The following is a 24,832-nucleotide window of genomic DNA, read 5'->3' on the forward strand; positions in this document are numbered from 1 at the left end:
ATTAAACAAATGAAGTTACATAAATATGCAGATGATGAATCTATATTATTTATTAATAATCCCAATTATGTTATGGTTTTGTTATTTTTAACTATATTTAAAGATGTTTTAAAAATTAACTGGAATTTTAAGGATATAGATGAGATGTTTCAGAGAAAAGAAACAACAGAATTTGGTAGAAATTTTATTTTAAAATTGTTTTTTTTTTTGGGTAGGTATTTTAATTCTAAATCTATATTTATGTATAAATATATATCTAGGATATTTGAAGATAAGCGTTCATCTTTAGTTAGGGTAGTAAATTTTGATGAATTATTTCCAGTTTTAGAATGTAAAAAAGAAATAAAAAATAATTTAGGAAATTCTAGAAAGAGAAGAGATAAAAAAGTTAAAAAATTAAAAAATGATATTAAATCTGATGAATTGTTTGAAGAAGAAACAGTAGAAAATGAAGATATAAATGATTATGAAGATGAAAATGAGGAAGAAGATGAAGAAATTGAAAATGAAGAACAGGAAGAGGAAAATGTTGACATTCGAAAAGAAGGAGAAGAAGATGAGTTAGAAGTAACTGAAGAAACTGAAGAAAATGAAGACACTGAAAATGGTGAAAATAAAAAAGGAGAAAATAAAAATAAGAATGATTCCATTAACAATAATACAAAAACGATATTTTTCAATAATCAAATGGATTCATTTGTATGTTCTAATGAATCTTTCAACAAAAATGAAGAGACAAATAAAAATGCTATTCAAGATGAGAATGAAGAAAATAAAAGAATAAGTAATGTTATAAAAAAAGAAAATAACACTAACAGTCTGAAAATTATAGAAAATGAAGAAGGAAAAGAAAGTGATGAAGTAATAAATAAAAAAGATATTGATCAGAAAAAAGAAATTCAAAATATTGATAATAAAGAAAATATAGAAAATGAAAATAAAGATAACAAGGATGAACATGATAAAAATGAAATTAATAAAAATGAAATTAATAAAAATGAAAATAACATAAATGAAAATAACATAAATGAAAATAGCATAATCCAAGATGGAAATGAAAAAAAAAAAAATGAAAGTTATAATGATAAAAATGAAGAAATTATTGATGGAAATAGTTTAACTAAAAAAATATTTTTAGAATGGGATGATTTAACTGTTATATCGAAGTTACGAATTGTAAGAATGCTTTTAAATTTAGTTCTATGTCAAAGTAATAATTTAAAAAAAATGTTAAGTAACCAAAAAATTGATTACAACAATGGTTATTTGGGAAAAATAAATAATGATAAATATTGGTTTATATTTAATGATACTATGAACATTGAATTTAAATTATATATTGAAAAGGAAGAAACTGGAGTTTTTGAATTTATATGTGATGATGATGATGTTTTATATAATATTGGTAACAATCTTTTGAAGGATGCTAATACAAAAGATATTGGTGAAACCATTATAGAAAAACATAATAAAATTTGTAGAGATAAAAGAAATAGGAGTAGAATGTTAAAACAACAGAAAAAATTACTAGCTGATTTTAATATAAATGAATCATTAATTACTTCAAAAAAGAGACAACATAAGCAAGTAGAATACTTTAATTTCGATAATGATAAAATGAGGAAAAAAAAAAATGAAAATATTAATCCTTACTTATTACAAAAAAATAATTATCAAAAAAATGATAGGTCTTTTAGATTAGCTGCAAGGAATGCTCAAAAAGGAAATATAATAGATTTGAAAAACTGGAAATCTAATAATGATACTGAAATTTCTGAAAAGCAACAATATATTGATAGTAGCATAGAAAATAGTGATAGTATGAATATTCTAAATGATAATAATATTGTTAATGATAAAAATAGTAACTTTTTAAAATTAAAAAATAATATGAATACAAACAACAGTAATGTTATTAAAATTCCACTAAAGAGAGGAAGAAAAAAAAAATCTGAAAAGAAAAAGAGAGGTAGAAAAAAAAAAATTATTGATGGTGTCGATAATAATAATTCTATGCTGTTAGAGAATAAAAATATTAATGAAAATAAAAGAAATGTATATAATACTACTAAATTAAGAAATTTGAGTTATAACAAAAGAACTACAAAACCAGTTGTTTCCATTAAGTATGGTACAAGAAGTCATAAAACTAATAAATATGAAAATGAAAAAATTCAATTAAATGAATTTAGCTTAAATCAAAATAAAAAAAATGAAGACTTTTATAAAAATATAGATCCCAAATTTTATAATTCCAATATGAACCCAAATAATTTTATAAATGCAAATATGAGTAATGCATATAGCTTACAAAACAATGTTTTGAATATGAGAAATAATAAGTTAAATAACGGGGGAGCTTATAATTTACCATATATGTGTAATCCACATTTATATAATCAATATTATATGTATAATGGAAATATGTATATGCTTAATAATGCTTCAGGAAATATGTTTAGTCAAAACAATTGTAAAGATGTGAAAAATGAAAATTTATTTATTTCACAAAATATTTCAAAACATAATTTAAGAAATGGTTTAGTTAATAATATGAATAATTTAAATGCTAACATAACAAATAATAAAAATGGCCTAAATGGAAGCAATACAGTGAACAGTATAAATAGTAATATAAATAACATGAGTAATAATATGAACAGTAATATGAGTAATAATATGAACATAATGAATAATATAAATAATATAGAAAACACTATGAATAACAATATGAATTATTTGGATACTTTAAATAATAACCCCATAAACAAATACAATGCCTATTTGCTTAACAGAAATTCTATTAATATTCCTAATCCACTATATAATAACATGTATAACTTGAAATTTCCTTATATGAATAATGATATGATGAATTATAATTATAATTTAAGCAATTTTCAAAATATGAATTATGATAAAATGAATAAAAATGTATATAAAAGATATTCTAATTTTGTTAATTCTTATCCATACAATAATATAAATCCTTACATGAATTTCAATTCTTATAATTTGAATTATCAAAGAAATGATCAGTATGGTCAGTTTCCATCACCAAATTTTAAAAATAAATTAATTAATCAAAATATATCAAATTATCAAATGCTTAATTTAAAAAATAAGAATGCAAGTAATGATATTTCAAACACACAAAATAATGAAAATTCATCAATAAATCCTTTAAATGACTTAAATAATAATGAAGATACACAAGGAATTAATAATTTAAATAATGTAAACAGCATTACTACAGAAATGAATAATTTAGGTAAAATTAATGATAATACTAATAACAGTGATAAAAATATAAATTCATTAAAATCTTTAAATACTTCAGAAAATTCAAATATTTTAAATAACTCATGTAAAATAATAGAAAATACTGCTAATATAAGTAATTCAAATAATGAAAATAATTTAAATAACTCTAACAATGAAGAAGAAAGCAACCAAAACAATAATTCAAAAGAAACTAGTGAAAATATAAATGATAATATAGATAACAGTCAACATAACAGAGTAAATGAGAATAACGATAATAATACTGAAAATGAAATTATTAATAATCATATATTAAATGAAAATATTCCTCATGAGAAAGTAATAGAAAACATGGAATGCAAAACTATTAATGAAACATTTAATAATGAAAAAAATGATAATGAAGGTATAGTAGTGTGTAATGATAGAAATGAAAAATTAAAAATGAATAAAAATACAGAAGCTAATGGACTTGTCATTGACAATTTATTAAATAAATATGTTTCATCAAATGATAATAATGAAAATTAACACAAATAAAAAAAAAAAAAAAAAAAAAAAAAAAAAAGTAGGTTAAACAGAATAAGATGATCATAAGAATGCGAATAAAAATTATATACTATTTTAAATTCAAATTAAGATAATAATATATTTAAGCTTAACAGATAAACTGAGAACTTTTGTTTGAATAAATGAATATCATGGAAAAAAATAGATGAATCTTATATACTCTATCTTTTTTAAAAAAATGGTAGCATAAATAAAAAAATCATAAAATTATTAAACATAATTTAATAAAAAAAAGTAGAAAATTGTATTTAATGTAAAAAAATAAAAAATAAAAAATAACATAAAATATAAATATTAATAGAATGAATGAGTACCTGCAAACATTTTTACAAATACCTTTACAAATATTCTTATAAGAATAAGAAGAAAAATTATAAAATTCATAGATGGAATTTTTCAGTAAATATATATTTTTTGTTTATTGGTATTTAGTACATTTATGCATTGCTAAAATGATAAAAAAACGAAAATGAGATAATAAAATTTTCTTTTCTTATGTTTTCATAATTGTAGGATTTTTTATTGCTCGTATTTAATAAAAGAATATGGTTTTTTTTTTTTTTTTTTTTTTTTTTTTTTAATAATATTAGAGAGATAATGAAAATATAATACTTTTTTTGAAAATTATTCGCATTGTTAAATATATATATTAAATATATTTTAATTTAAATAAATAATCAATATTAAATTTACATTACTATTTTTGTGCTTTCATTTTATTTTTCCATATTTTTACAAGTGATAAAATTAAAAGTAAATAACATACAAAAATTTTTATACAAAAAGCATCCATTTTTATTTCCTTCAAGTTTTTTTATAACCAATTCCTGAAATGCAAACACTATAAATTATTATTTATCCTTGTTATTTAATTTTATGTGTTTATTTTTTTAATATGTTTTAATTTTACCTTTTTTTTTTTTTTTTTTTTTTTTTTTTTTACAAATAAACACAATTTCTATTTTTTAAAACATTCCGATAAATAATTTATTATTTGTTGACATAATATAAAATAAATTTTCTTAAATAAAGGACTTTTATAACTATTATTATTGTAGTGCATATATATACTAACATATTTATAAATTTTTTTTTTTTTTTTGTAATATTAAAAAATTTAATTATCTTTTTAAACCATTTAATAAAACATTGAATCATTGTTTTAAAACTTTTTAAAATTTTTATTATTCACAACATATCTCTATAAAAAGTGAAAAAAAATGTCAATATTTATAGAATATTATTTATTAAAATATTTTTCATAATTTTAATTATATTTTAAAAGAAGCATAAATCATTTTATAAAATTATATAAAAACATAAAGAATAATATATTACAAAGATTTCGTTATCTTCTAATTTATTCATTCATTTTAAAAAGCATATAAATTATATGTATATAAAAAAAAAAAAAAAATTCTATATTTCATTTAAAAATGATCTATGTAAAATCTAATATTTTCCTTAATAAGAAAAAGAAATTAAACAAACAAAAAAATATTTTTATTTTCAAACATAAAAATTATGTACAAATGTGTATAAATAATTAATTTACTTGTTAAATATATTTACCTTGTATATCTTATTTCATTAATTAATTTTTATATTTAATATTTATAAAAAATTGTAAATTACATATATTCACATTTTAATTGTTTTAAAAATAAACCATTGTATGAACATACATCTATAATAAAAAAAGGTTTCATAAAAAAGAAAATAAGTGAAACTTGAAAAAAAAAAAAAAAATATATTAATTCTTTTTAAACGAATTTTTAAAGATATAAACATAATATGTTCATAATTTATTAGATTTATTTAAAACTTTAGTGAAATTATATTAATATAACTTAATTATTTTATTGCATCGTATTAAGTATTTTTTTATAAAAAAAAAAAAAAAAAAATTCAATTAAGTATGATTTAATATTTTTAAATACATATTTTTTCTTTTTTAATGTTAGAGTGAATGATAAAAAAAAAGAAATAAGACTAATAATAAATTGTGTTATATATATGTTAACTAATATTTTAATGAAATTACATGGAATAACAAAAAAAAAAAAAAAAAATATCATGTAAAATGAATATTAAAGTTTTTAAAAATTTTTTACGAGTTTTGAAAATTGAGGAAAAAAATGGACTGGATAAAAACGTTTTGAAAGAATTAAAAAATTGGGGAAAAGAAAAATTATTGAAAAATGATGAAATATTAAATGAATATTTAATTTATAAAAATGTTCTAAATGATTATACAAAAATTTTACAAGAAAATAAAGCAGAAAATAAAGAATGCAAAATTGAAAAAATTGCAAATTATGTTGGATTAACTACTAATTATACAAGAAAATAAGAAAATTATACAATTATTTTATAATTATTTATTAAAATTAAAAACTTTCTTCTTTTTAACAACAATTTATATATTTGTTTTTTTTTAAATTTATATTACTATGTAATACTTAAATAATTAAGGAATAATTTATTTTATTTGTATATTTTTTTTATTCTTTTTTTTTTTTAAAATAATTGAAGTTTTTCAAAATTATCTTTTTAATAACGAAAAAAATTTCACTTTGAACAAAATAAAATAAAAATAAATGTTCTAAAAAAAAAAAAAATAAAATAATAAAATGAATAATTTGAAATTTCTTATATATATTATTAAATGTTTTTTTAATTTCATTTTCTTATTACATAGGAAATAATTTTTACAACTATGTAAATGTGTTAATTAAATACATTAATATAAACCTTTTTTTTTTTTTTTTTATATTAACGGGATAGAATATAATTTTTTAAAATATAATGTTTAAGCACAAATATAATGCACTGTATGCTCTGTCTTCCTATTAAAAATAAAATAACAAATAAGTTTTGTATGAATGTAAGGCGTATTTATCATTTTTATTTCCATAACTTTCTTAAAGTAAAATTTTTTTCAGCATCTTGCTTCATAACTTTTGCTACAGCCATTTCAAAATCTTCTTGTGTAACATGAACTCTCCTTTCTCTTAATGCAAACATACCTGCTTCTGTACATACAGCTTTTACTTCTGCTCCTGAGCAGTTATTCATATCTGTAGCAATTTTAACCATGTCAATACCTCTCATTAAATTCATTTTTCTACTGTGAATTTTTAATATTTCTATTCTTGCTTCTACATTTGGGTTTGGAAATTCAATTTTTCTATCAATTCTTCCTGGTCTTAATAAAGCTTCATCAAGTATATCAATTCGATTTGTGCACATAATTACTTTTATATTTTGTGTTGATTCAAAACCGTCTAATTGATTCAATAATTCCATCATTGTTCTTTGAACTTCTGAATCTCCATGTTCTCCTTCAATCCTTTGACTTCCAATAGAATCAATTTCATCCATAAAAATAATGGATGGTGCATGTTCTCTAGCCATTACAAATAATTCCCTGACCATACGAGAACCTTCTCCAATATATTTCTGAACAAGTTCAGAACCTGATACTCTTATAAAAGTGCAATCTGTATGGTGTGCAACAGCTCTTGCTAGTAATGTCTTTCCAGTACCTGGTGGTCCATATAATAATACTCCTTTAGGTTGAGATATTCCTAATGACTCAAATATCTCTGGATGCTTCACAGGTAATTCAATTACTTCTTTCACTTCTTTTACTTGTTGGTCCAAACCTCCAACCATTTCGTATGTTGAGTCAGGAACTTTCTCTACTTTCATTAAGGAAACGAGTGGATCCACTTTACTTGGTAATATTTTATGTAATTTATATGAGTCGTTATATAATGCTACTCTAGTATTAGGTGTGCATTGAGAAATATTAATATGACGAGCTATATCTACAACATATTTTCCTTCTGGATTAATTTTGACTAAAACCTTATTCTTTCCCATCGGCTTTACAATTTCTCCTACATAAGAGGCAGCTTCTAATAAATATTGAATTTCATCACACAATTCTCGAACTCTTGTATTTAATTCATTTCTTTGTGCTTCCAATCTCTTTTTATTTTGTAATTTTTTATTTATTATAGATTCATATTCTTCTATTTTCAATTCATAATATGTTTTAATACCTGATTGTATTTCTTCCTCATTTTTGTTTGAATTATTTTTATTATTTTCTTTTTTTGTTTTTTCTGGTATTGTATTTGATCTTATTTGCATATCAACTGCTGCCATATTTTTTCATGAATTAAAAAATATATAAATATATGTAAACATAAAAGTTTTATCTAAATTTGAAATTTTAACTTAAACCCTTTGTAAATATATATATATATATTTATATGTTATAAAAATAAACAAAAAAAAAAAAAAAAAAAGAAAAAAAATTAAATATTAAATTTTAAAGATATAAAAAGAAAAAAAAAAAAAAAAAAAAAAAAAAAAATGAATATATTTAATGCTTACAATACTTTTTTTTTTTTTTTTTAATTCATACATATTTTATTTTTTTTTTTTTTATATGCACTTTATTTTAAAATTTTTTTTCTTTTTTTTCTATTAAATTTAAACTTTTTATATTTTCTTAATTTTTATATGATATATTTTATTTAATATTTTTAATAATATATCCTATTTTTTATTATTACTATATATTATTTAATTACATATTTTTTATATACATATTGTATTTGCACATATAACTATATATTTAGTTTTTATTTTATATAAATTTTTTTTTGTTGTACTCTTTTATATCTTTGAATTGTATTGAAAATATTTTAATATTTGGATTACAGTAATTTTTTTATTTTTTTTTACAGTTAGGTTATTTACTTTTTTTCTGTATATTAGTATTTTTTAAATACTAATCTTGTGTTTTTTTCTTTAAACGTTTCCTTATTAATCATTTTTATTGTATATAATTCTATGAATATAAAAATGGAATATTACTACATATCCATGTTATAAAATTTTTATTAAAGAAATATTTGTTTTTATATATAAAAGGTATTATAGAGAAAAAATATGAAGAAGTTTTTCAAATTAGCTCTTAATTTACTTATTTAAAATGATCAATAAATATATGAATATATTAATTACAACAAAAGAAAGAAAAAAAAAAAAAAGACAGAAAAATATAATTATTCATAATTATATTTTTTCTCTTTTTTCTGTTTATTAAAAATGTTCTGAAAATTTAAAATATATTAAAATGTTCTAACAGGAATAAAAATTCTAAAATATTATAAATTACAAATAAACAGATGAAATATGTTTCAAAAAACAAAGGTAAAATAACAATTATAAAAAAAACAAATAAAAATAAAAATATGATTATATGTATATATATATAATATGAACATTTTAAAATTAAGTATCATGAATGGTGTTATACAAAATACATTTATAAATGATTTGAAAAAAAAGTTTTAACATATAAATGTAAATGAATCTACATTTTTATTTAAAAAAAAATATTTATTTTCATTTAATATGCAAAAAGAAAAAGAGAAAATATGTTTTTCTTAAATTCCATGATTTTTTTTAGCTTCCCTTAGCTTAAATATCATTTTTATTTTATTTTTATGACTTCGATATGCATAATAAAGAAATTGTAAATGGCTCTATTATTTTTCTATTAAAAGAGAATGAAATGTTATCTGAAAAATTCTTAGAATTGTTAAGTATGTGAAGTATATTTAAATATATTGAACTTACATATTTATTGCTTGCATACAATGATTCCTTCATTAAAGTATTTAAATTAACTTCATCCAAAATTTTAAGAAGAATATTTATTTTTCTAATATATATTAATTTAATGAAATAAAAATAATCAAATTTACTTTTTCGTTTTTTTGAAGCATTTTTATTAACAGTTGATCCATAATGTACTCTATAATTATAAATATTCAAGCTAAAATATATATCTAAAATAAAATACCAATATGTATATAAAAAAATTAAAAGTTGTGATTTGTGTAAAGGAAATATAAAGAATTTATTTTTTGTTAATAGTTCTTTGTTTTGATAAAATAATATAAAAAAATAAAGTAGTTGATAAAAATTATTTAAAGTTAAAAAAAAATGATTAATAAATAATCTTTCCTTAAAATAACTTGAAGTCAAAATGTTGTAAAGATATCCAGTAAATGCATAAAATAAATTACATATAGTTTGATTAATATTATTTAAATTCATTAAATTGTAATTATTAAAGTATTTTTTGAAAAAACAGTTTTTTTTTAAAACAAGCAAATATTTATTTAAAAACATAAATTGACACATAAGCAACTTACTATAGCTAAAATAGTATGGGAATATAGAATTGCTCGTTTTAACATATGCTAAAAAGAACATGGGCATTGCTTCAATTAATGAATTTTTATTTTTAGTTTGTAAAATATATTTCTCATCGTTATGTATTAGATATAAATTTAAATATTTTTTTACTTTCTTCATAAATAATATAGAAAAATGTTCTTTTTTATTATCATTCCAGTATTTTGATAAACTATGAAAAATAAATGATAATTGGAAAAAATCAAATAATTCAATTCTTTTAAAAATTTCTGCTTCTATATTCTTATAAGAATTTTCATGTGTATATTTTAGATTATGAAAGGAATTAACAATTAAACATAAATCGATATTATTAAATTCATGTAAGCTTTTGTTTATTTTTTCATAAAGAAAAAAATTTAAATTATTTATATTCTTTATTTTTATTCTTGATAATATATTAACTAATATACTTAATGATCTAGGAGATAATGATTCTAATGCTTTGTAATCCACATTATTTAATAAAATAGAACTTTTATATTTATTATATTCATAACATTGATTAACTTGAATAATATTATATTCTTTCTTTTCTATTCTATTGTTATCATCATTATTAACTTTTGTATTTTTTTCTACATTTTTAACTGTCAAAAGATACTGTAGAAATGGAATAAAATTTATACTTTTATACTTAGAAAATACTTGCAAAATATGAACCCACTTATTTATATCGTCTATAATTAACTTATTCTCTTGTATACTTTTAATAATATAATCATTTATTTCTTTTAGTATATAATAAAAATTTTCATTTTTTTTATATGTGTGTATAATATTTGGTAATATGGATATATTTAAGTTTTCTTTTAATAATGGATTTATTACATTTTCATATAAATGTTGCAAATAAAAATTGTTAACATTTATAATTTTTGTATAAAGAGAAATATTTTTTAATAATTCGATTTCATTTTTTAATTTTTTGTAAGAATCAAAGTTAAATATGATATTTTCTAAAATATTTTTAACAATATTTTTATTTATATTTTTTTTTTCTATTAATTTTCCATTAATTATTAATTTAACTAATTCTTTATTCATCAAATACATTATAATCTATGATTAAAAAAATATATTTCATAAATTTAATGTTATATTTATATTTATTTACTCTATAAAAAAACCGTAAGATAATATAAATAATATATATATATATATATATATATTGAAACCAATCATCATATTTTTATTGTTCCTTATCTTTTTATAACATATAAATAACCAGTTTCTCATTTCCATTATCTTTTTTTTTTCTTTACTATTTATATCTATATATTCGTTACATAGTAAAGCAATCAAGAAATACATAATCTTATATATATATTTATTTATTGTTCTTTCTTTTATATATCTTCATTTTGTTTTTATGAAAGATATTTATGAATCATATTCAAAAAGTTTCATGTATATTTATAATTATTTTCATATAAACTATTTTCATTTTTTTGTATAATATATTATTAGATAAAATTTCAACCGAAATACAAGAAATAAAAAAATTAAAAAAGCATTAAATATAAAATCTTAATGAAATCAAATTTTCATATTTAATTATACAGAATATTATAAAAATGAGAATTAAAAATTTTTTTTTTTTTTATATACTTTTTTATAAATTTAATACTATTATTTTTATAATTTTTTATATTATTCTTTCCGTATATAGGAAAACAAAATACTGTCAAAAAAATTTTACATCATTACATTTTTTTTTTAGAAGTGCTTAATATAATCTTTATAAATAGTTAATTATTTTATAAAATATGAACTTCTATATATTTTTTTTTTTAATGGATTACTTACATTTATATAAATAAATTTTTTCTTAATTATAATTATATTTATTTATTATTCTTTTAACAAAATATTTTTTTTTAAAAGTTAAATTATTTTTTCTTTTAAATTGAAGGATTTTTTTTTTTTTTTTTTTTTATAAATTTCTTTTTTTTAAAATTATAAGAAATTTTTTATGTTATTTATAACTTCATATTTAATTATTAAAAAAATTATATATAATCCTTTAAAAATACAAAGCTATATATCTTTTAAAATAAAGGTCTCTTACATTTTTATAATTCTGTATATTCTAATTTGCGCAACGATGGAATATGAGAAAGTGAAAAGAACAAATCAATTCATTTTTTGTAGTAGTAAACATGCCTCCAAAGTATATATAAAAGAAAATAAAAAATATTTATGTTATACATATAAAAAGAATTTTATTATATTATATTTTTGTTAATGTTAATTTTTTTTTTTTTTTTTGTAACTATTATTTTAAATTGAATTAATCCTATAGCATTTATAATTTTTTTTTTTTTTTTTTTAGAGAAGAAAAATATTAACTAATAACTGTAAAGGAATTTTGATATCCCCTGTAAATCCGCGAAAAATGGGTGCAGCAATAAAAGAATTTTTGAATTTTTTAAAAATAAATTATCCAAATAGTTACGAAAATGATGAAACAGAAGATAATGAAAATAATGTTAAGTTTGATTCAGAAATGAAAAGCAGTAATGTAGAAAAGCAATTAAATGATGAAATAAGTAAAATAAATTCTGCATATAACAGATTTTCTCCTCTCAGATATATAGTAAAAAATTTTGCATTAATTAAATTTAATGATATAAATGATAAAAATCCATCGGATATTGTTACACAAATATTTTTGTGTGTTCAAAAAAAAAACGAAAAATATAGACTAAGAAATATTTGTAAAATTATTCCATTTGATTACATATGTAAACCTCATTTATCTCCATTTATAAAAACTATTCTTCCTTTAATTAAGGAAAACTTTATTGATGGAATTTGTGCAAAAGAAAATTTTACAGTTTCTCACATAATGAAATTATTAAATATAACAGGAGAAAAAGAAAAAGAACCAGAAGAAATAGAAATAGAAGGAGAAACAAAAAATGAAGATACGGAAGAAAAAAATGGATATAATGAAAAGGAAATAAAGGAAAAAGAAGACAATGAAAAAGAAATAAAGGATAAAGAAGACAATGAAAAAAAAATAAAGGATAATGAAGACAATGAAAAAGAAATAAAGGATAATGAAGACAATGAAAAAGAAATAAAGGATAATGAAGACAATGAAAAGGAAAACTCAACAAAAGGAAGTGAAGATAATGAAAAAGAATATGAAGAAAAAGAAGACAGTGAAAAAAAAAATGCAACAAAAAAAAATGAAGACAGTGTAAAAGAAAATGAAGAAAGAAAAAATGAAGACAATGAAAAAAAAATACAAAATACTACAAAAGATATAAAGAATAAATCAAATAAAAAAGTTTCATGGGGATTAGTATATAAATGCTCCAACACAAAAACACTAACTAAAAAAGATGTTTTAGCTGTATTAGATAATTGTATTGGAAATAATTATTGTGTAAATTTAACTAAGCCTGATTTAGCTATAGTAGTCTATGTGAATGAAGTAAATTAAACTTTTTTTTTTTTTTTTTTTCAATCTTTATATTATATAAATTTCACTTTATATATTTATATATTTCATTTTATTTTATGTGTGTTAAATTTTTTTTTATTAATATAAAAACTATAATTTTTTTTTTTTTTTTTTTTTTTTTTTTTTAGATAATGTGCGGTATAAGTATAATAAAAGATTATGATAAAACAAGAAAATTTAATATCTCATCCTTTAATGAAGATTCCTAAATTAATTATATATATACCTAAAAACTTTCGGTTTTGTATTATTTATAAAAAGTAATTAAAGTAGTTTATTCTATATAAATTAAATATATATATTTAATTTATTAAATTTTAATTTGGATTTTATAAATATACTTTATATTTACATAGTATTTAATTCTTTACTTTTTTATAATAGAGTTTTTGAATATTTTTTGTTATAAAAATGTTAGTTTTACATATTTGAATTTTTTTTTTTTTTTAAATAAAGTAATAATTAATTATAAAATTGTTTACATTATTATATGAATAAAAGTACATTTAATATTTAAAATACAAATATTCAATTATTTTTTAAATTTATTCTTTTAAATAAATTATAAAGCTTAAATAAGGACTAAAAAGATTTATTGCATAAATAAGAGCAAAAAAAAAAAAAAAAAAAAAAAAAATATAAAAAAAAAAAAATTAAAAAATTGAAAAAAAAAAATAAAAAAAAAAAAAAAAAAAAAAAAAAAAAAAAAATATTAAAAGAAAAAACTTATGAAATTGTATATTAATAATTAAAAGTAAGAATAAAAAGTAGAAAATAAAGAAAATGTGTAAAGAACTAGATATTTTGAATTTATTAAAAAAAATAAAAACAAAAACAAACAAAATCTCTAATGACATAGAAGGCTTTGATTTTGATTTATTAGAAGAGGATAGTAATGTTTTCTGCGATATGTATACTATTAGAGAATTAATTTGTTGGAACAATACTAAAGAAAAAGATTTAGACAAATATAAGGATGTTTATAATAATTATGAAAATGAAATAAATTTCTACTTTAATGAAGAAGTTGAAAAAATAATATATTCATCCTTAATTAATAAAGATGGCGAATTTCTTATTAAACCAAAAGATGAAACCATCTATAAATCTTCAAATATAATTGATCAAAAACTAAACCATACAATGTTGGAATATAAAAAATTGAGAAATTATCAATACAATGTAAAATATTTTAAACCTGTAAATCTTGATAATAAAAGAAAGTAATAATAGAAAAAAACATAAAGAAAAAAAAAAAAAAAAAAAAAAAATTTATAAATATAATTAAGTATTATTTATTAATAATTTGAAATATTTAGTTTTTCAGATTCTTCAATAAGTTCAAATAAAGATAATAAAAATATAGAATGCAATTTAAAGGATATAACAAAAATAATTAAACAATATACAATTAATTAATAATAAATGAAAAAGATAAAATTAGACAATAAAAAAAAGTATTATCATAAAATTTTATAAAAAAGTTTGTGCATTATAATAATGGAAAAACAATAAAAAATCAAAATTTTTTATTATATGAATATAGTGCAAAACATTAAAAAAAAAAAAATAAATAAAAATAAAATCTCATATATAAAAATACATTTTCATTCACATGCTTCATTAGAATATTTCATTTCTCCATTAATCCAAACTTGATTAATTCTGCAAGTTAATAAATTAATTTCACTATTTTTTGAAATATCTCTATCAAGAACAACAAAATCTGCACAGGAATTTTCTTCTATTGCACCTAATTTTATTTTATTATCTTCGTTGAAAAATTCTGACTTAACTAAATAAGCAGGGTTTATCGTATAAATAGCTAAAGCCTCTGCAAATGATAATTTTTCTTTCTCATCATATGTATTTGCAATTATACTTTCAATATTCTTTATATTATCATCCAATTCCTTTTTTTTTTCAACTAATATGTCATCCGTAAAAGCAGCTTCTATAAAACTTAATGGTAAAACATGCGTTACTTGCCTAAACATGCAATCAAAAATTCCTTTAATTGGTGAATACACTTCTACTGGAGAATCACTACCACCTGATATGACTATATTATTATTCATTAATGTTTTACAAAGATATGAACATTCTTTATATGAATCATCAATATAACTTTGTATATAATTATGATCGCTAGGTAAAAATGATGGTTGTAAGCTAATTATTACTTTTAATTTTTTTATTTTTTCTATAACATTTTTATTTAACAATTGTGCATGTACAATGATCAGCCTGTCTGAACTTTCGTGTGAATATGAGACCTCATTTAAAATAAAATCAGCACATCTATCTCCTATGCTATGCATTTCCAATCGTAAATTTAATAATTTTGCAATTTTTAATTTATATGATAAAAGTAATGGTTCCGTAAGGTCCCCATAATTTGTATTTACTTCTCCTAATGAATTTCTAAATGGCTTATAGACAGCACAATTCTTTCCACCCAAACTTCCATCACAAAAAAATTTGATTCTATTACAACTAAATAAACTTCTCTCATTTTTATTATTACAAATGTCATTACTTTCTTCACTTACAATTTTATTATCATAAAAAAAAAAACGTTCTCTTAATTTTTTTATTACGAGATCTCTGTTTTTGTCATTTTGCAAAGTATTCAATAAATATTTATAGCAATTTACTTCATTTTCATTTATATTGTAATATTTAAACAGGTATTCAAATATAAAATTACTGAATTCTGTGTGAAATATTCTCATATCAAGAAGATTTTGTGAATCTAACTTATTATATATTTCTCCGACATTCTGATCACATGTTTGAACAGATGTTAAACCAGTTTTAATTAGTTGACTTATTAGTTTTCTTATATTTTCAATTCTTAATAATTCATTCATATTCTCACTTAAAAGATTTAAGTAAATGTCTTGCACTAATAAGTCTTTAACAATACCATTTAAAATTCGAACTTTATTCCCTCTATTTACGTTGTTACTTCTTAACTCTTCTTCGTTTTTATAATAACATACGTTTTCTATAATACTTCCTTCATTTTCATATTTTAATAATTCGTAATGCATTAAAGCTTTCGTATTTAAAACAGCAAAATGTAAGCATACGGATAATATAACCACTCGATTGTTCTCAAATAATTCATCTAATTTAAATCTATCTAATATTGTTTTTCCCTCTTTATTGAAAGACTTATAACCTAATCCTATTATTGCACCTTTGTATTCATTATTCATGCTTTCTTTTCTCTTTTTATTATAGTATTTTTGTAATGTATTTTTTATATCATTGTAATCTTGACAATAACTTAAATCACAATATTCATTAACTTCAGAAGTCCAAGCTAAATGCATGTGAGAATCAACTAAACCTGGAATAATATATTTATTCTTACAACTCAAAATATTTATATCTTTTTCATTATTTACATCAAAATTTAATATTATTTTATTATTATCTATTAAAAAATCTCTTTTTACAAATTCTCCATCATAATAATTAAATTTGTTATCTTTTAAATTTTCGATTGTCTTATTACTCCATCTCCATACATATGCATCCTTAATTAATGTTTTCATTTTTAATATAAAAAGATATTTATAGAATATAAAATCATAAAAATATAAGTTTTTAAGAGATAAATGTAATTATTTATGAATTTTTAAAATTATGCATACAGAAAAAATATACATATAGTATTTGAAACATCAAAGGACTTTTATTATTTAATATAAATTTATTAAAATAAATAATAAAAAGGTAAAAATTTTTAAAAATTAATATTTAAAGAAATGTAATTATTAAAACAATATGATTAAATTTTGAAAATAATAAAAAATAAAAAAAAAATTAATTAAAATAAAACAGTAAAAAATACTTTAAAAATTAAGTCTTTTTATAAAATATCACAATACAACTTAATAAAACATATTATATTGAAACAAATAAAAAATAAATACACAAAACAAGTTACATATAATGTAAAAATATCTCTCAAATATTTTTAATTTCCACTTTTTATAATTAAATTTTTAGACTTTTTTTAAATTAATATAATGCTTTTATAAAATTTTAAGTTTTTCATGAAAATTCTTGCATATTTAATTACGAAAATTTATCTCATATTTTATTAATGTAATTTTTTTTTTTTTTCTGAATTTATTTTTATAAAATTATATGAAATTTAATTTATTTTGCTTTTATTTTTAATTAAATTTTATACAAAATTTTTTTTATTTTTATTTTTACATATCTTTTACTTTCATTTTATTTATATGTTTTATTTTATTTTTTTTTTTTTTCATTACTTTTTGTTATAAATTTTTTTTCTTTTTTACTTAAATTTAGTATTTTTTTTTTTATAATTTTTTAATTACATTTCAGGAATTTTTCACATAAAAGTAATTCAAAATAAATAGTAAAGTGGATATATTTAGCATTATATATATAGATTTATTTTTAAATATCCTAATTTTTAAGTGTTTAATATTTAAAAAAAAAATTTGTTCTTAGTTATGTCCTATGCCAGATATAAAAATATATGCATTTATGCAAATTAATTTTATTTAAATTCAATTTTTTAATTTATTTTAAATTCAAAATATAATGTAAAATATGATAAACACTACTGAAAAAAAAACAAGAAATGAAAAAAATAAATTGATACCAGATAAAAACTATACAGATGAAGTAGACTGTTTACAAAACAATTCTGAAAATAATTGTAAAGACGAAAATAAAAAAGAGAGCATAAGAGAGAAATATATTGGTGAAAATAGAGAGCAGTGTTATCAAAGCGAAGAAGAAAGGCAAAAATCAGATGGTAAGTGTGGTGAAAATATATTAAAAAAGATATCTTATTTTCATATCGAAAAAATTAACACAGAAAATGCTAAAAACAGAATTGAAAATAAAAATGAATTATGTGAATATAATATTAACTCAAGAGAAAGTAAATATAAAAAAAATAATAATGAAAACTTTTTTGAAAGTAATGAAAATAATAATATAATTAAAGATTATCATGAAGCTAATTTGGACGTTATCTTTGATAAATATGGTAACAAAACATTTCATAATCTAATTGATGATAAATCAAAAACATTATCATTAAATGGTACATCAAGTATGGATTATAAAATTAAGAGAAATGCAACTTATGATATAAAAAAAGAAAAAAAAAAACCTAAATTAAAGCAAATGCTTCAATCTTCAGATCAGTTGAATGAAATAAGCATGTTAAATAATAATGTGCATAACGATGTAAACAAAAAAATTAAATATGAGATTAATAATAATAAAGTATTTCAGTGTTCAAAAAACAAGTTTGAAATGCAATCTCAAAATAATACTAAAATAATTAAAGATATGAATGAAAATGAAATACGAAATAATAATAATGATAATAATAATAACAATAATATTTATGATAATATAAATAATGATAATAATAAAAATGATGATGATGATAATAAGAATAATAGTAATAATTATAATAATGATATTATAAATAATAATAAAAATGATGATGATGATGATGATGATGATAATAATGATAATATAAATAATAATAAAAATGATGATAATAATAATAATAGTAATAATTATAATAATGATATTATAAATAATAATAAAAATGATGATGATGATGATGATGATAATAATGATAATATAAATAATAATAAAAATGATGATGATGATAATAATAATAATAATAATTATAATATTGATAATATAAATAATAATAAAAATGATGATGATGATGATGATAATAATGATAATATAATTAATAATAAAAATGATGGTGATGATGATAATAATAATAATAATAATAATAATAATAATAATAATAATAATAATAATAATAATACTTATAATAATGATAATAATGACAAAAACTATTATAATTTTCCAGTAAATAATGTAAATCATAATCTAAATAATTCATTGGGAATCAATATAAATAATAAAATTAATCAATTAACTATGAATAAAGATGATAATTTCATGAATATTCCCGATAAACTATGCGATATTAACAATGATAATACGACAGATTTATATATTCCATGTGAAAATAATATTCTTTCTAGTAAAAAATATGAACATACAGAAAATGAAATGAATTTTCCGTCAATTTTCGAAGAAAATATGGATGAATGGTTCAGAGCAAATGAAATTGATGATTGGCTTGTTCATAAATTTTGCAAATGGTTATATAATACTAAAGATAATCTTTATTTTAACATAAAAACTCAGGAAATATATTATGTACACAATCATAAATTTATTAAATATGAAAACTCTTTACAAGAAAATGTAAATAATTGCTCTGAAGAAATGGAATCCAATAATTCTGTGGGAAAAAAATTTATAAGTAATGTGGACAATAAATTTAACGAATGTTTTATTAAAAGTAATTCATGTAATGATAAAACTAGTATTAATTCAGACAATAATATGCTAAATAACAGCATTAATGAAGAAGATATGTATGATAGGAAATATATACCTGTTAAAGAGAAAAATTCTAGTCTTTCAGAAAATTTGACAAAAATAGAAAAGAATGATGAAACAATAGAAGAATTTAGTATGGTTTTAGAGGATGATTTAGTATGTGGAACTTTTAGTAAAATAGGGGAGCATAATAGAACAGAAAATGAAGATTTTTTCATAACTAAAGATATATTAGATTTAAATCATGTATCTGAAAGTGATGGTTTATGTTTTTTTAGTGGAGTTTTTGATGGTCATGGGGGTTCTAATTGTGCACGATATGTAATGACTCATTTAAAAACAAATATAATTGCCAAATTCAGACAATCTTTTTTAATAACATGCAAAAAAAAATTCAAAGAAAAAAGTGTTAAATTAAATGAACAAAGTGTAGAAATACGAGCACTATACGATAGCTGCATAAAGGGATTTGATATGACTGATAAAAATTATATAGAGCTCTCAAAAAAATATGACTACAAAGATGGTTCAACTGCTTGTGTTGTTTTAATTTATGGTCCAGATGATGATGGATCATTAAAAGTTGTATGTGCAAATTGTGGAGATTCAGGTGCATTAATATGCCATGATAGAAAACCTATAAAACTGTCTTTGAGACATAAACCTGATTTACAAGAAGAAAGAATAAGGATACTAAAATGTGGAGGAATAATTGCAAACATTAATGGAATAAATAGAATTATTACTAAACAGAAAGATAAAAATAGTAAAAACAAAGAAAAGACATTTTTAGCATTATCTACATCCAGATCATTTGGTGATGTATCTTATAAAATTCCAAGAAAAATAGTTCAATGTAAGCCATTTATCAGTGTATATACAATTGATTTCGACCTTGATTCATTTCTTGTTTTAGCTACTGATGGAATACTAAATGTATTAACTGATAAGGAAATTATTGATATTGTTTGGAAAAACAAACATAAAAAGCCTGAACAAGCAGCAGAAGAAGTAGTGAATGAAGCAACAAAAAGGGGGTCTATTGATGATAAAACATGCACAGTCATATTTTTTTATTGGAGAAAGGACATCTTTAGTAATTCATTAGTAATACTATTGTTTATTATATACAATTATAAATATCCTTTTTTATATATATACCTTTGCATTATTACACATTTTCGTACTTTTAGTTGCACATATTTGTTTTTAAAGAAAAAAATTTTTTTATAATGTTGTTTCCTATAAATTTTCATTTGTATATGTATATATATATTATAAATATGAATTCACATATGTTTATTAGTACATTTTTTTTATCATTCACGTAGTTTCATATTCATCATATATATATACAACACTTCTATACTTTTAAGATTAAAGATTATGAATTTTTTATTCTTTTCATTAGGAAAACACAAATTTAGATATTACACTACATGAGGAGTCTAAAGCAGAGGTAAATTGTAAAAATAAAAATAATAATTTTGTACATATGCATTAATATATATAATTTAAAAAATTTACTTTTAGGACATTAATATGTTTTCTTCAACTTTCTAAAATTTTTTGATCAAAATGAAGTATTATCTTTAGTTTAAAATACCTTTAGAGTTAAAAAGGAATGTTCTATTAAAATTTACGAAATATACTTAGTCTTTGGAAAAAAAAAAAAAAATGAAAAAACAAATTTACATTTTTTTAACTTTATTTCCTTAACAAAAAAAAAAAAAAGTTTATTTTCATTATAAAATTTGTTACTTTTTTTTTTTTTTTTTTAAAAAAAAGAAAGATAATTTGTTTTTAATTATTATTATTCTTTTTTTTTTTTTTTTCATTTTTTTTAAGTAATTTTCGTGTTCACAATTTTTTTTTAAATGTCCTTATTTTTTCCTTTTTTATATAAGCGATTACAATGAATTGTAAATATCAAATAATATTGAAAAAAACTTTCAAATGACTTTGTTTTAATTTATATTACTTAAGCTTATTTTTATAGTATTCATTATGTATAATTTGTTTATTATCTTATAATTTTATTTATTTATTTTTTTTTTTTTTAGATATCATTTTTAGTTGTGTATTTTTTCTATGTAAAATTGTCTATATATGTAAAATATTTTTCAAAATATATTCCTTAAAATATATAAAATGCCTTATTTTTTTTAAAATTATTTAATATTTTCTTAATTATAGATTATATTTTTAATACCGTTATTTTATTTTTTAACATTTTTAACTCGATATAGATGTATATGCTCCCTGTTTACATTAAAAATGTATGATTTACACTATTTTTTAAAGTTATTTTTTTTTATGAATTATTTATCTTGTTTTCTTTTTAAAATTATAATTTATTTATCTGTTATTTCTTTGAATTTCTCTAATTTTAAGATTATGTAATCTGTTAGTAACTTTTTATGAAATGTTATTATGGCTCCTCCTTGAATGTAAGAGTAGTTTTTTATGTCTTTAATTAAATGTGAAATATCTTCGTCCTCTTTTATATCATCTCCAAATATTTTGCTATCTTTTATTTTAAGTAATTTTTGATATAAATCATTATTTGTATCTTTAAACCCTAATACTACTTCATTTTGCCTGAGTTCAAAATAAAGAAACGAGGATTTCTGATTAGGATTTAAGATTAAATTTTTATGAATTTCTCCACATATATATTCTTTATTTAAAACTTTATAAAAATTTATTAATGATTGCTTATTTTTTAAATCAAAGGAAAGGAAATTTGAAATTTCATTTTTTACTTTTTTCATAATGTAATTTATAGTTGGAATTTGCACAAAAAATGCATATTTCGCAAAAAATTATATATATGGTATTTATTTTTTTATCTTGTGTTGTTATATGAATTTGTGTATAATCATAAACTTCACATATTTATTATAACAACTTGTTTTATGAATTTTCTTAATATAGAAAGATTATATATATAAAAAAAAGTGTGAAATTATAGAAAAATAAAAAATGTACGTAATTTAAAAAAAAAAAAAAAAAAAAATTATATATTCGCAGACAATATATATAAAAAAATGTTAAAAAAAAAAATTCTTAAAGTAATTTAAAATTTATTTTTATACTTCTTCAAAATAATAAATGAATTTTGAATTCTCAATTTCAATATATATTTTTTTTTTTTTTTTTTTTTTATCTTCCTTCCTGATTATCAATAGGCTTCACCGAGTTTGATACCCATTTAAGATATTCCTTAAAAAAAATTTTTTTTTTTATGAATTATGAATTTATTTTATTTCATTTAATTTATTTGATTTTAATATATAAAAAATAAAATGCCAATTTTTATGTGAATAATATTTATAAAAGTTCAATAGTGTTTTATTTTAATAAAGTGATTAAATATATTTCATAAAAAAAAAAAATAAATAGCAAAAATATATATATATAATTTTTTTTTGGGTATATATTTATTTACGAAAGGAAAATTTTATAAAGACATATTTGTATAAAATTTAAAGCTTACTTCACTTCCATGTTGTATAGGAATAGCAATAACCTATAATAAAGCTATGTATTAATAAATTAGAAAAAAATATATTTTTTTTTTTTTTTTTTACATTACTTCTGGTACTTCATATGGATGGTTTAATTTCACTGAATTCACAATTTCCTGAAATAGATGTTTTTTTGTTTTAATCATCATTAAGACTTCATTATCTTTCTAATCCATCAAATATATTTACATTTTAAATGAAGAAAAAAAAGATATATATATATATATTAAATTGAATTAAAAAATTAATAATATTAATAACGAAAAATTTTATATTTTTTTATAAAAATTAATACAGCTATTTCTCCTTTCCAGTGATATAGACTTATGATGCCAGGAATTATGTTTACACAACTTGCCAACTTTTCTTTTAATAATACATTAGAAATCTAAAAAAAGAAAATATTCCTTTTTTTTTATTTTTTTTTTTTTTTTGCATATATAATTAAAATTATCTTTTTTAATAAAAATTCATTTTCAAAATTTAAAAGAAAAAGGGATTAAAAAAAAAAAAAAAATTGATCAATAGTAAAAAATTTCCATAATATAAATTAATGGATAAATTATTATTATTATTTTTTTTTAAAATTAAATATAAGAAAAAGCATTTTTGCTAAGCTTTTTGCTTACATTTTCAGCTACATCTTTGTTAGGTGTTGTTACGTATACTGCTATAAAAGGAGAATCTCCTTTCATTTTAGTTGAAATTTTTCTATTATTAAATGTGTAGTATTTATTATAACAAGTATTTTTAGTCAATGAGTTATATCTTAAAAAATTTTTTATAAAAAATGAATCAAAAAATAATTTATTACACCTTTGTTTTTGTGTAACAAGTAATGGAAAAAACATTATCAAAATTGTAATTACAAGCATTAATTTTATGTATTAAAAAAAAAAAAAATATATAAATAAAATATATTAATATAATGGAAATTATAATTAAATTAAAATTTTAATAATGTATTAACATATAAAGAAACTTTTTTTTTTTTTTTTTTTTTTTTTTAATACATTTCACTAAGGCATAATTACCACAATTTTTTATAAAAATATAAATATTTTTAACAAAAAATTATAACTTATATATATATATATATATTATTCTTATATATATAAAATTAGTTGTTTTTTTATATACCTTTTTATAAAAACTGAATTTTTATGTATTTTATTTTTCTTTTCAATTATATCAACCATCTTTTTTATAATTCCACCATGCTGATTCTAAATTAACAAAAAAAAAAAAAAAAAAAAAAAAAAAA

The 24,832-nt window shown here is 18.4% G+C and overlaps 11 protein-coding genes across 11 annotated transcripts in view; 5 read left to right on the top strand and 6 right to left on the bottom strand.

The window, feature by feature from the left end:
- Positions 1 to 3,795, top strand: part of PGAL8A_00469500 (conserved Plasmodium protein, unknown function) — a gene marked incomplete at both ends in the record, with an annotated part of 5,706 nt that extends 1,911 nt beyond the window's left edge. The window contains one exon of the mRNA XM_028673468.1: positions 1 to 3,795. This exon is cut by the window's left edge and continues 1,911 nt beyond it. Coding sequence (XP_028529917.1) covers positions 1 to 3,795 — 3,795 coding nt within the window.
- Positions 3,796 to 5,917: 2,122 nt separating this feature from the next.
- On the top strand, positions 5,918 to 6,187 carry PGAL8A_00469600 (conserved Plasmodium protein, unknown function; the record flags this gene model as incomplete). The annotated part of the gene is made up of 1 exon (XM_028673469.1): positions 5,918 to 6,187. One exon carries the CDS (start codon positions 5,918 to 5,920, stop codon positions 6,185 to 6,187), a length of 270 nt encoding a protein of 89 aa, XP_028529918.1.
- Positions 6,188 to 6,741: 554 nt separating this feature from the next.
- RPT6 (26S protease regulatory subunit 8, putative) lies at positions 6,742 to 8,010 on the bottom strand (the record flags this gene model as incomplete). The annotated part of the gene is made up of 1 exon (XM_028673470.1): positions 6,742 to 8,010. The coding sequence occupies one exon, from the start codon at positions 8,008 to 8,010 to the stop codon at positions 6,742 to 6,744; it is 1,269 nt and encodes a 422-aa protein (XP_028529919.1).
- Positions 8,011 to 9,360: 1,350 nt separating this feature from the next.
- PGAL8A_00469800 (conserved Plasmodium protein, unknown function) lies at positions 9,361 to 11,175 on the bottom strand (the record flags this gene model as incomplete). The annotated part of the gene is made up of 1 exon (XM_028673471.1): positions 9,361 to 11,175. The coding sequence occupies one exon, from the start codon at positions 11,173 to 11,175 to the stop codon at positions 9,361 to 9,363; it is 1,815 nt and encodes a 604-aa protein (XP_028529920.1).
- A 1,051-nt stretch (positions 11,176 to 12,226) lies between these two features.
- PGAL8A_00469900 (conserved Plasmodium protein, unknown function) lies at positions 12,227 to 13,803 on the top strand (the record flags this gene model as incomplete). The annotated part of the gene is made up of 3 exons (XM_028673472.1): positions 12,227 to 12,292; positions 12,455 to 13,564; positions 13,723 to 13,803. The coding sequence occupies 3 exons, from the start codon at positions 12,227 to 12,229 to the stop codon at positions 13,801 to 13,803; spliced, it is 1,257 nt and encodes a 418-aa protein (XP_028529921.1).
- A 574-nt stretch (positions 13,804 to 14,377) lies between these two features.
- Positions 14,378 to 15,013, top strand: PGAL8A_00470000 (conserved Plasmodium protein, unknown function; the record flags this gene model as incomplete). Its single annotated transcript, XM_028673473.1, has 2 exons — positions 14,378 to 14,817; positions 14,914 to 15,013. 2 exons carry the CDS (start codon positions 14,378 to 14,380, stop codon positions 15,011 to 15,013), a joined length of 540 nt encoding a protein of 179 aa, XP_028529922.1.
- A 188-nt stretch (positions 15,014 to 15,201) lies between these two features.
- PGAL8A_00470100 (amidohydrolase, putative) lies at positions 15,202 to 17,160 on the bottom strand (the record flags this gene model as incomplete). The annotated part of the gene is made up of 1 exon (XM_028673474.1): positions 15,202 to 17,160. The coding sequence occupies one exon, from the start codon at positions 17,158 to 17,160 to the stop codon at positions 15,202 to 15,204; it is 1,959 nt and encodes a 652-aa protein (XP_028529923.1).
- Positions 17,161 to 18,196: 1,036 nt separating this feature from the next.
- PPM4 (protein phosphatase PPM4, putative) lies at positions 18,197 to 21,601 on the top strand (the record flags this gene model as incomplete). Its single annotated transcript, XM_028673475.1, has 3 exons — positions 18,197 to 21,145; positions 21,450 to 21,497; positions 21,572 to 21,601. The coding sequence occupies 3 exons, from the start codon at positions 18,197 to 18,199 to the stop codon at positions 21,599 to 21,601; spliced, it is 3,027 nt and encodes a 1,008-aa protein (XP_028529924.1).
- A 791-nt stretch (positions 21,602 to 22,392) lies between these two features.
- Positions 22,393 to 22,812, bottom strand: PGAL8A_00470300 (conserved Plasmodium protein, unknown function; the record flags this gene model as incomplete). Its single annotated transcript, XM_028673476.1, has 1 exon — positions 22,393 to 22,812. The coding sequence occupies one exon, from the start codon at positions 22,810 to 22,812 to the stop codon at positions 22,393 to 22,395; it is 420 nt and encodes a 139-aa protein (XP_028529925.1).
- A 391-nt stretch (positions 22,813 to 23,203) lies between these two features.
- PGAL8A_00470400 (cutA, putative) lies at positions 23,204 to 24,443 on the bottom strand (the record flags this gene model as incomplete). Its single annotated transcript, XM_028673478.1, has 5 exons — positions 23,204 to 23,263; positions 23,538 to 23,570; positions 23,637 to 23,735; positions 23,864 to 23,956; positions 24,198 to 24,443. 5 exons carry the CDS (start codon positions 24,441 to 24,443, stop codon positions 23,204 to 23,206), a joined length of 531 nt encoding a protein of 176 aa, XP_028529926.1.
- A 316-nt stretch (positions 24,444 to 24,759) lies between these two features.
- LRR12 (leucine-rich repeat protein, putative) overlaps positions 24,760 to 24,832 on the bottom strand; it is a gene marked incomplete at both ends in the record, with an annotated part of 3,423 nt that continues 3,350 nt past the window's right edge. The window contains one exon of the mRNA XM_028673479.1: positions 24,760 to 24,794. Within this exon, the coding sequence (XP_028529927.1) occupies positions 24,760 to 24,794 (35 nt within the window). The remainder of the gene's footprint in view (positions 24,795 to 24,832) is intronic.

This window comes from Plasmodium gallinaceum (assembly GCF_900005855.1).
Source record: "Plasmodium gallinaceum strain 8A genome assembly, contig: PGAL8A_v1_130, whole genome shotgun sequence".
Taxonomy (NCBI): Eukaryota; Apicomplexa; class Aconoidasida; order Haemosporida; family Plasmodiidae; genus Plasmodium; species Plasmodium gallinaceum.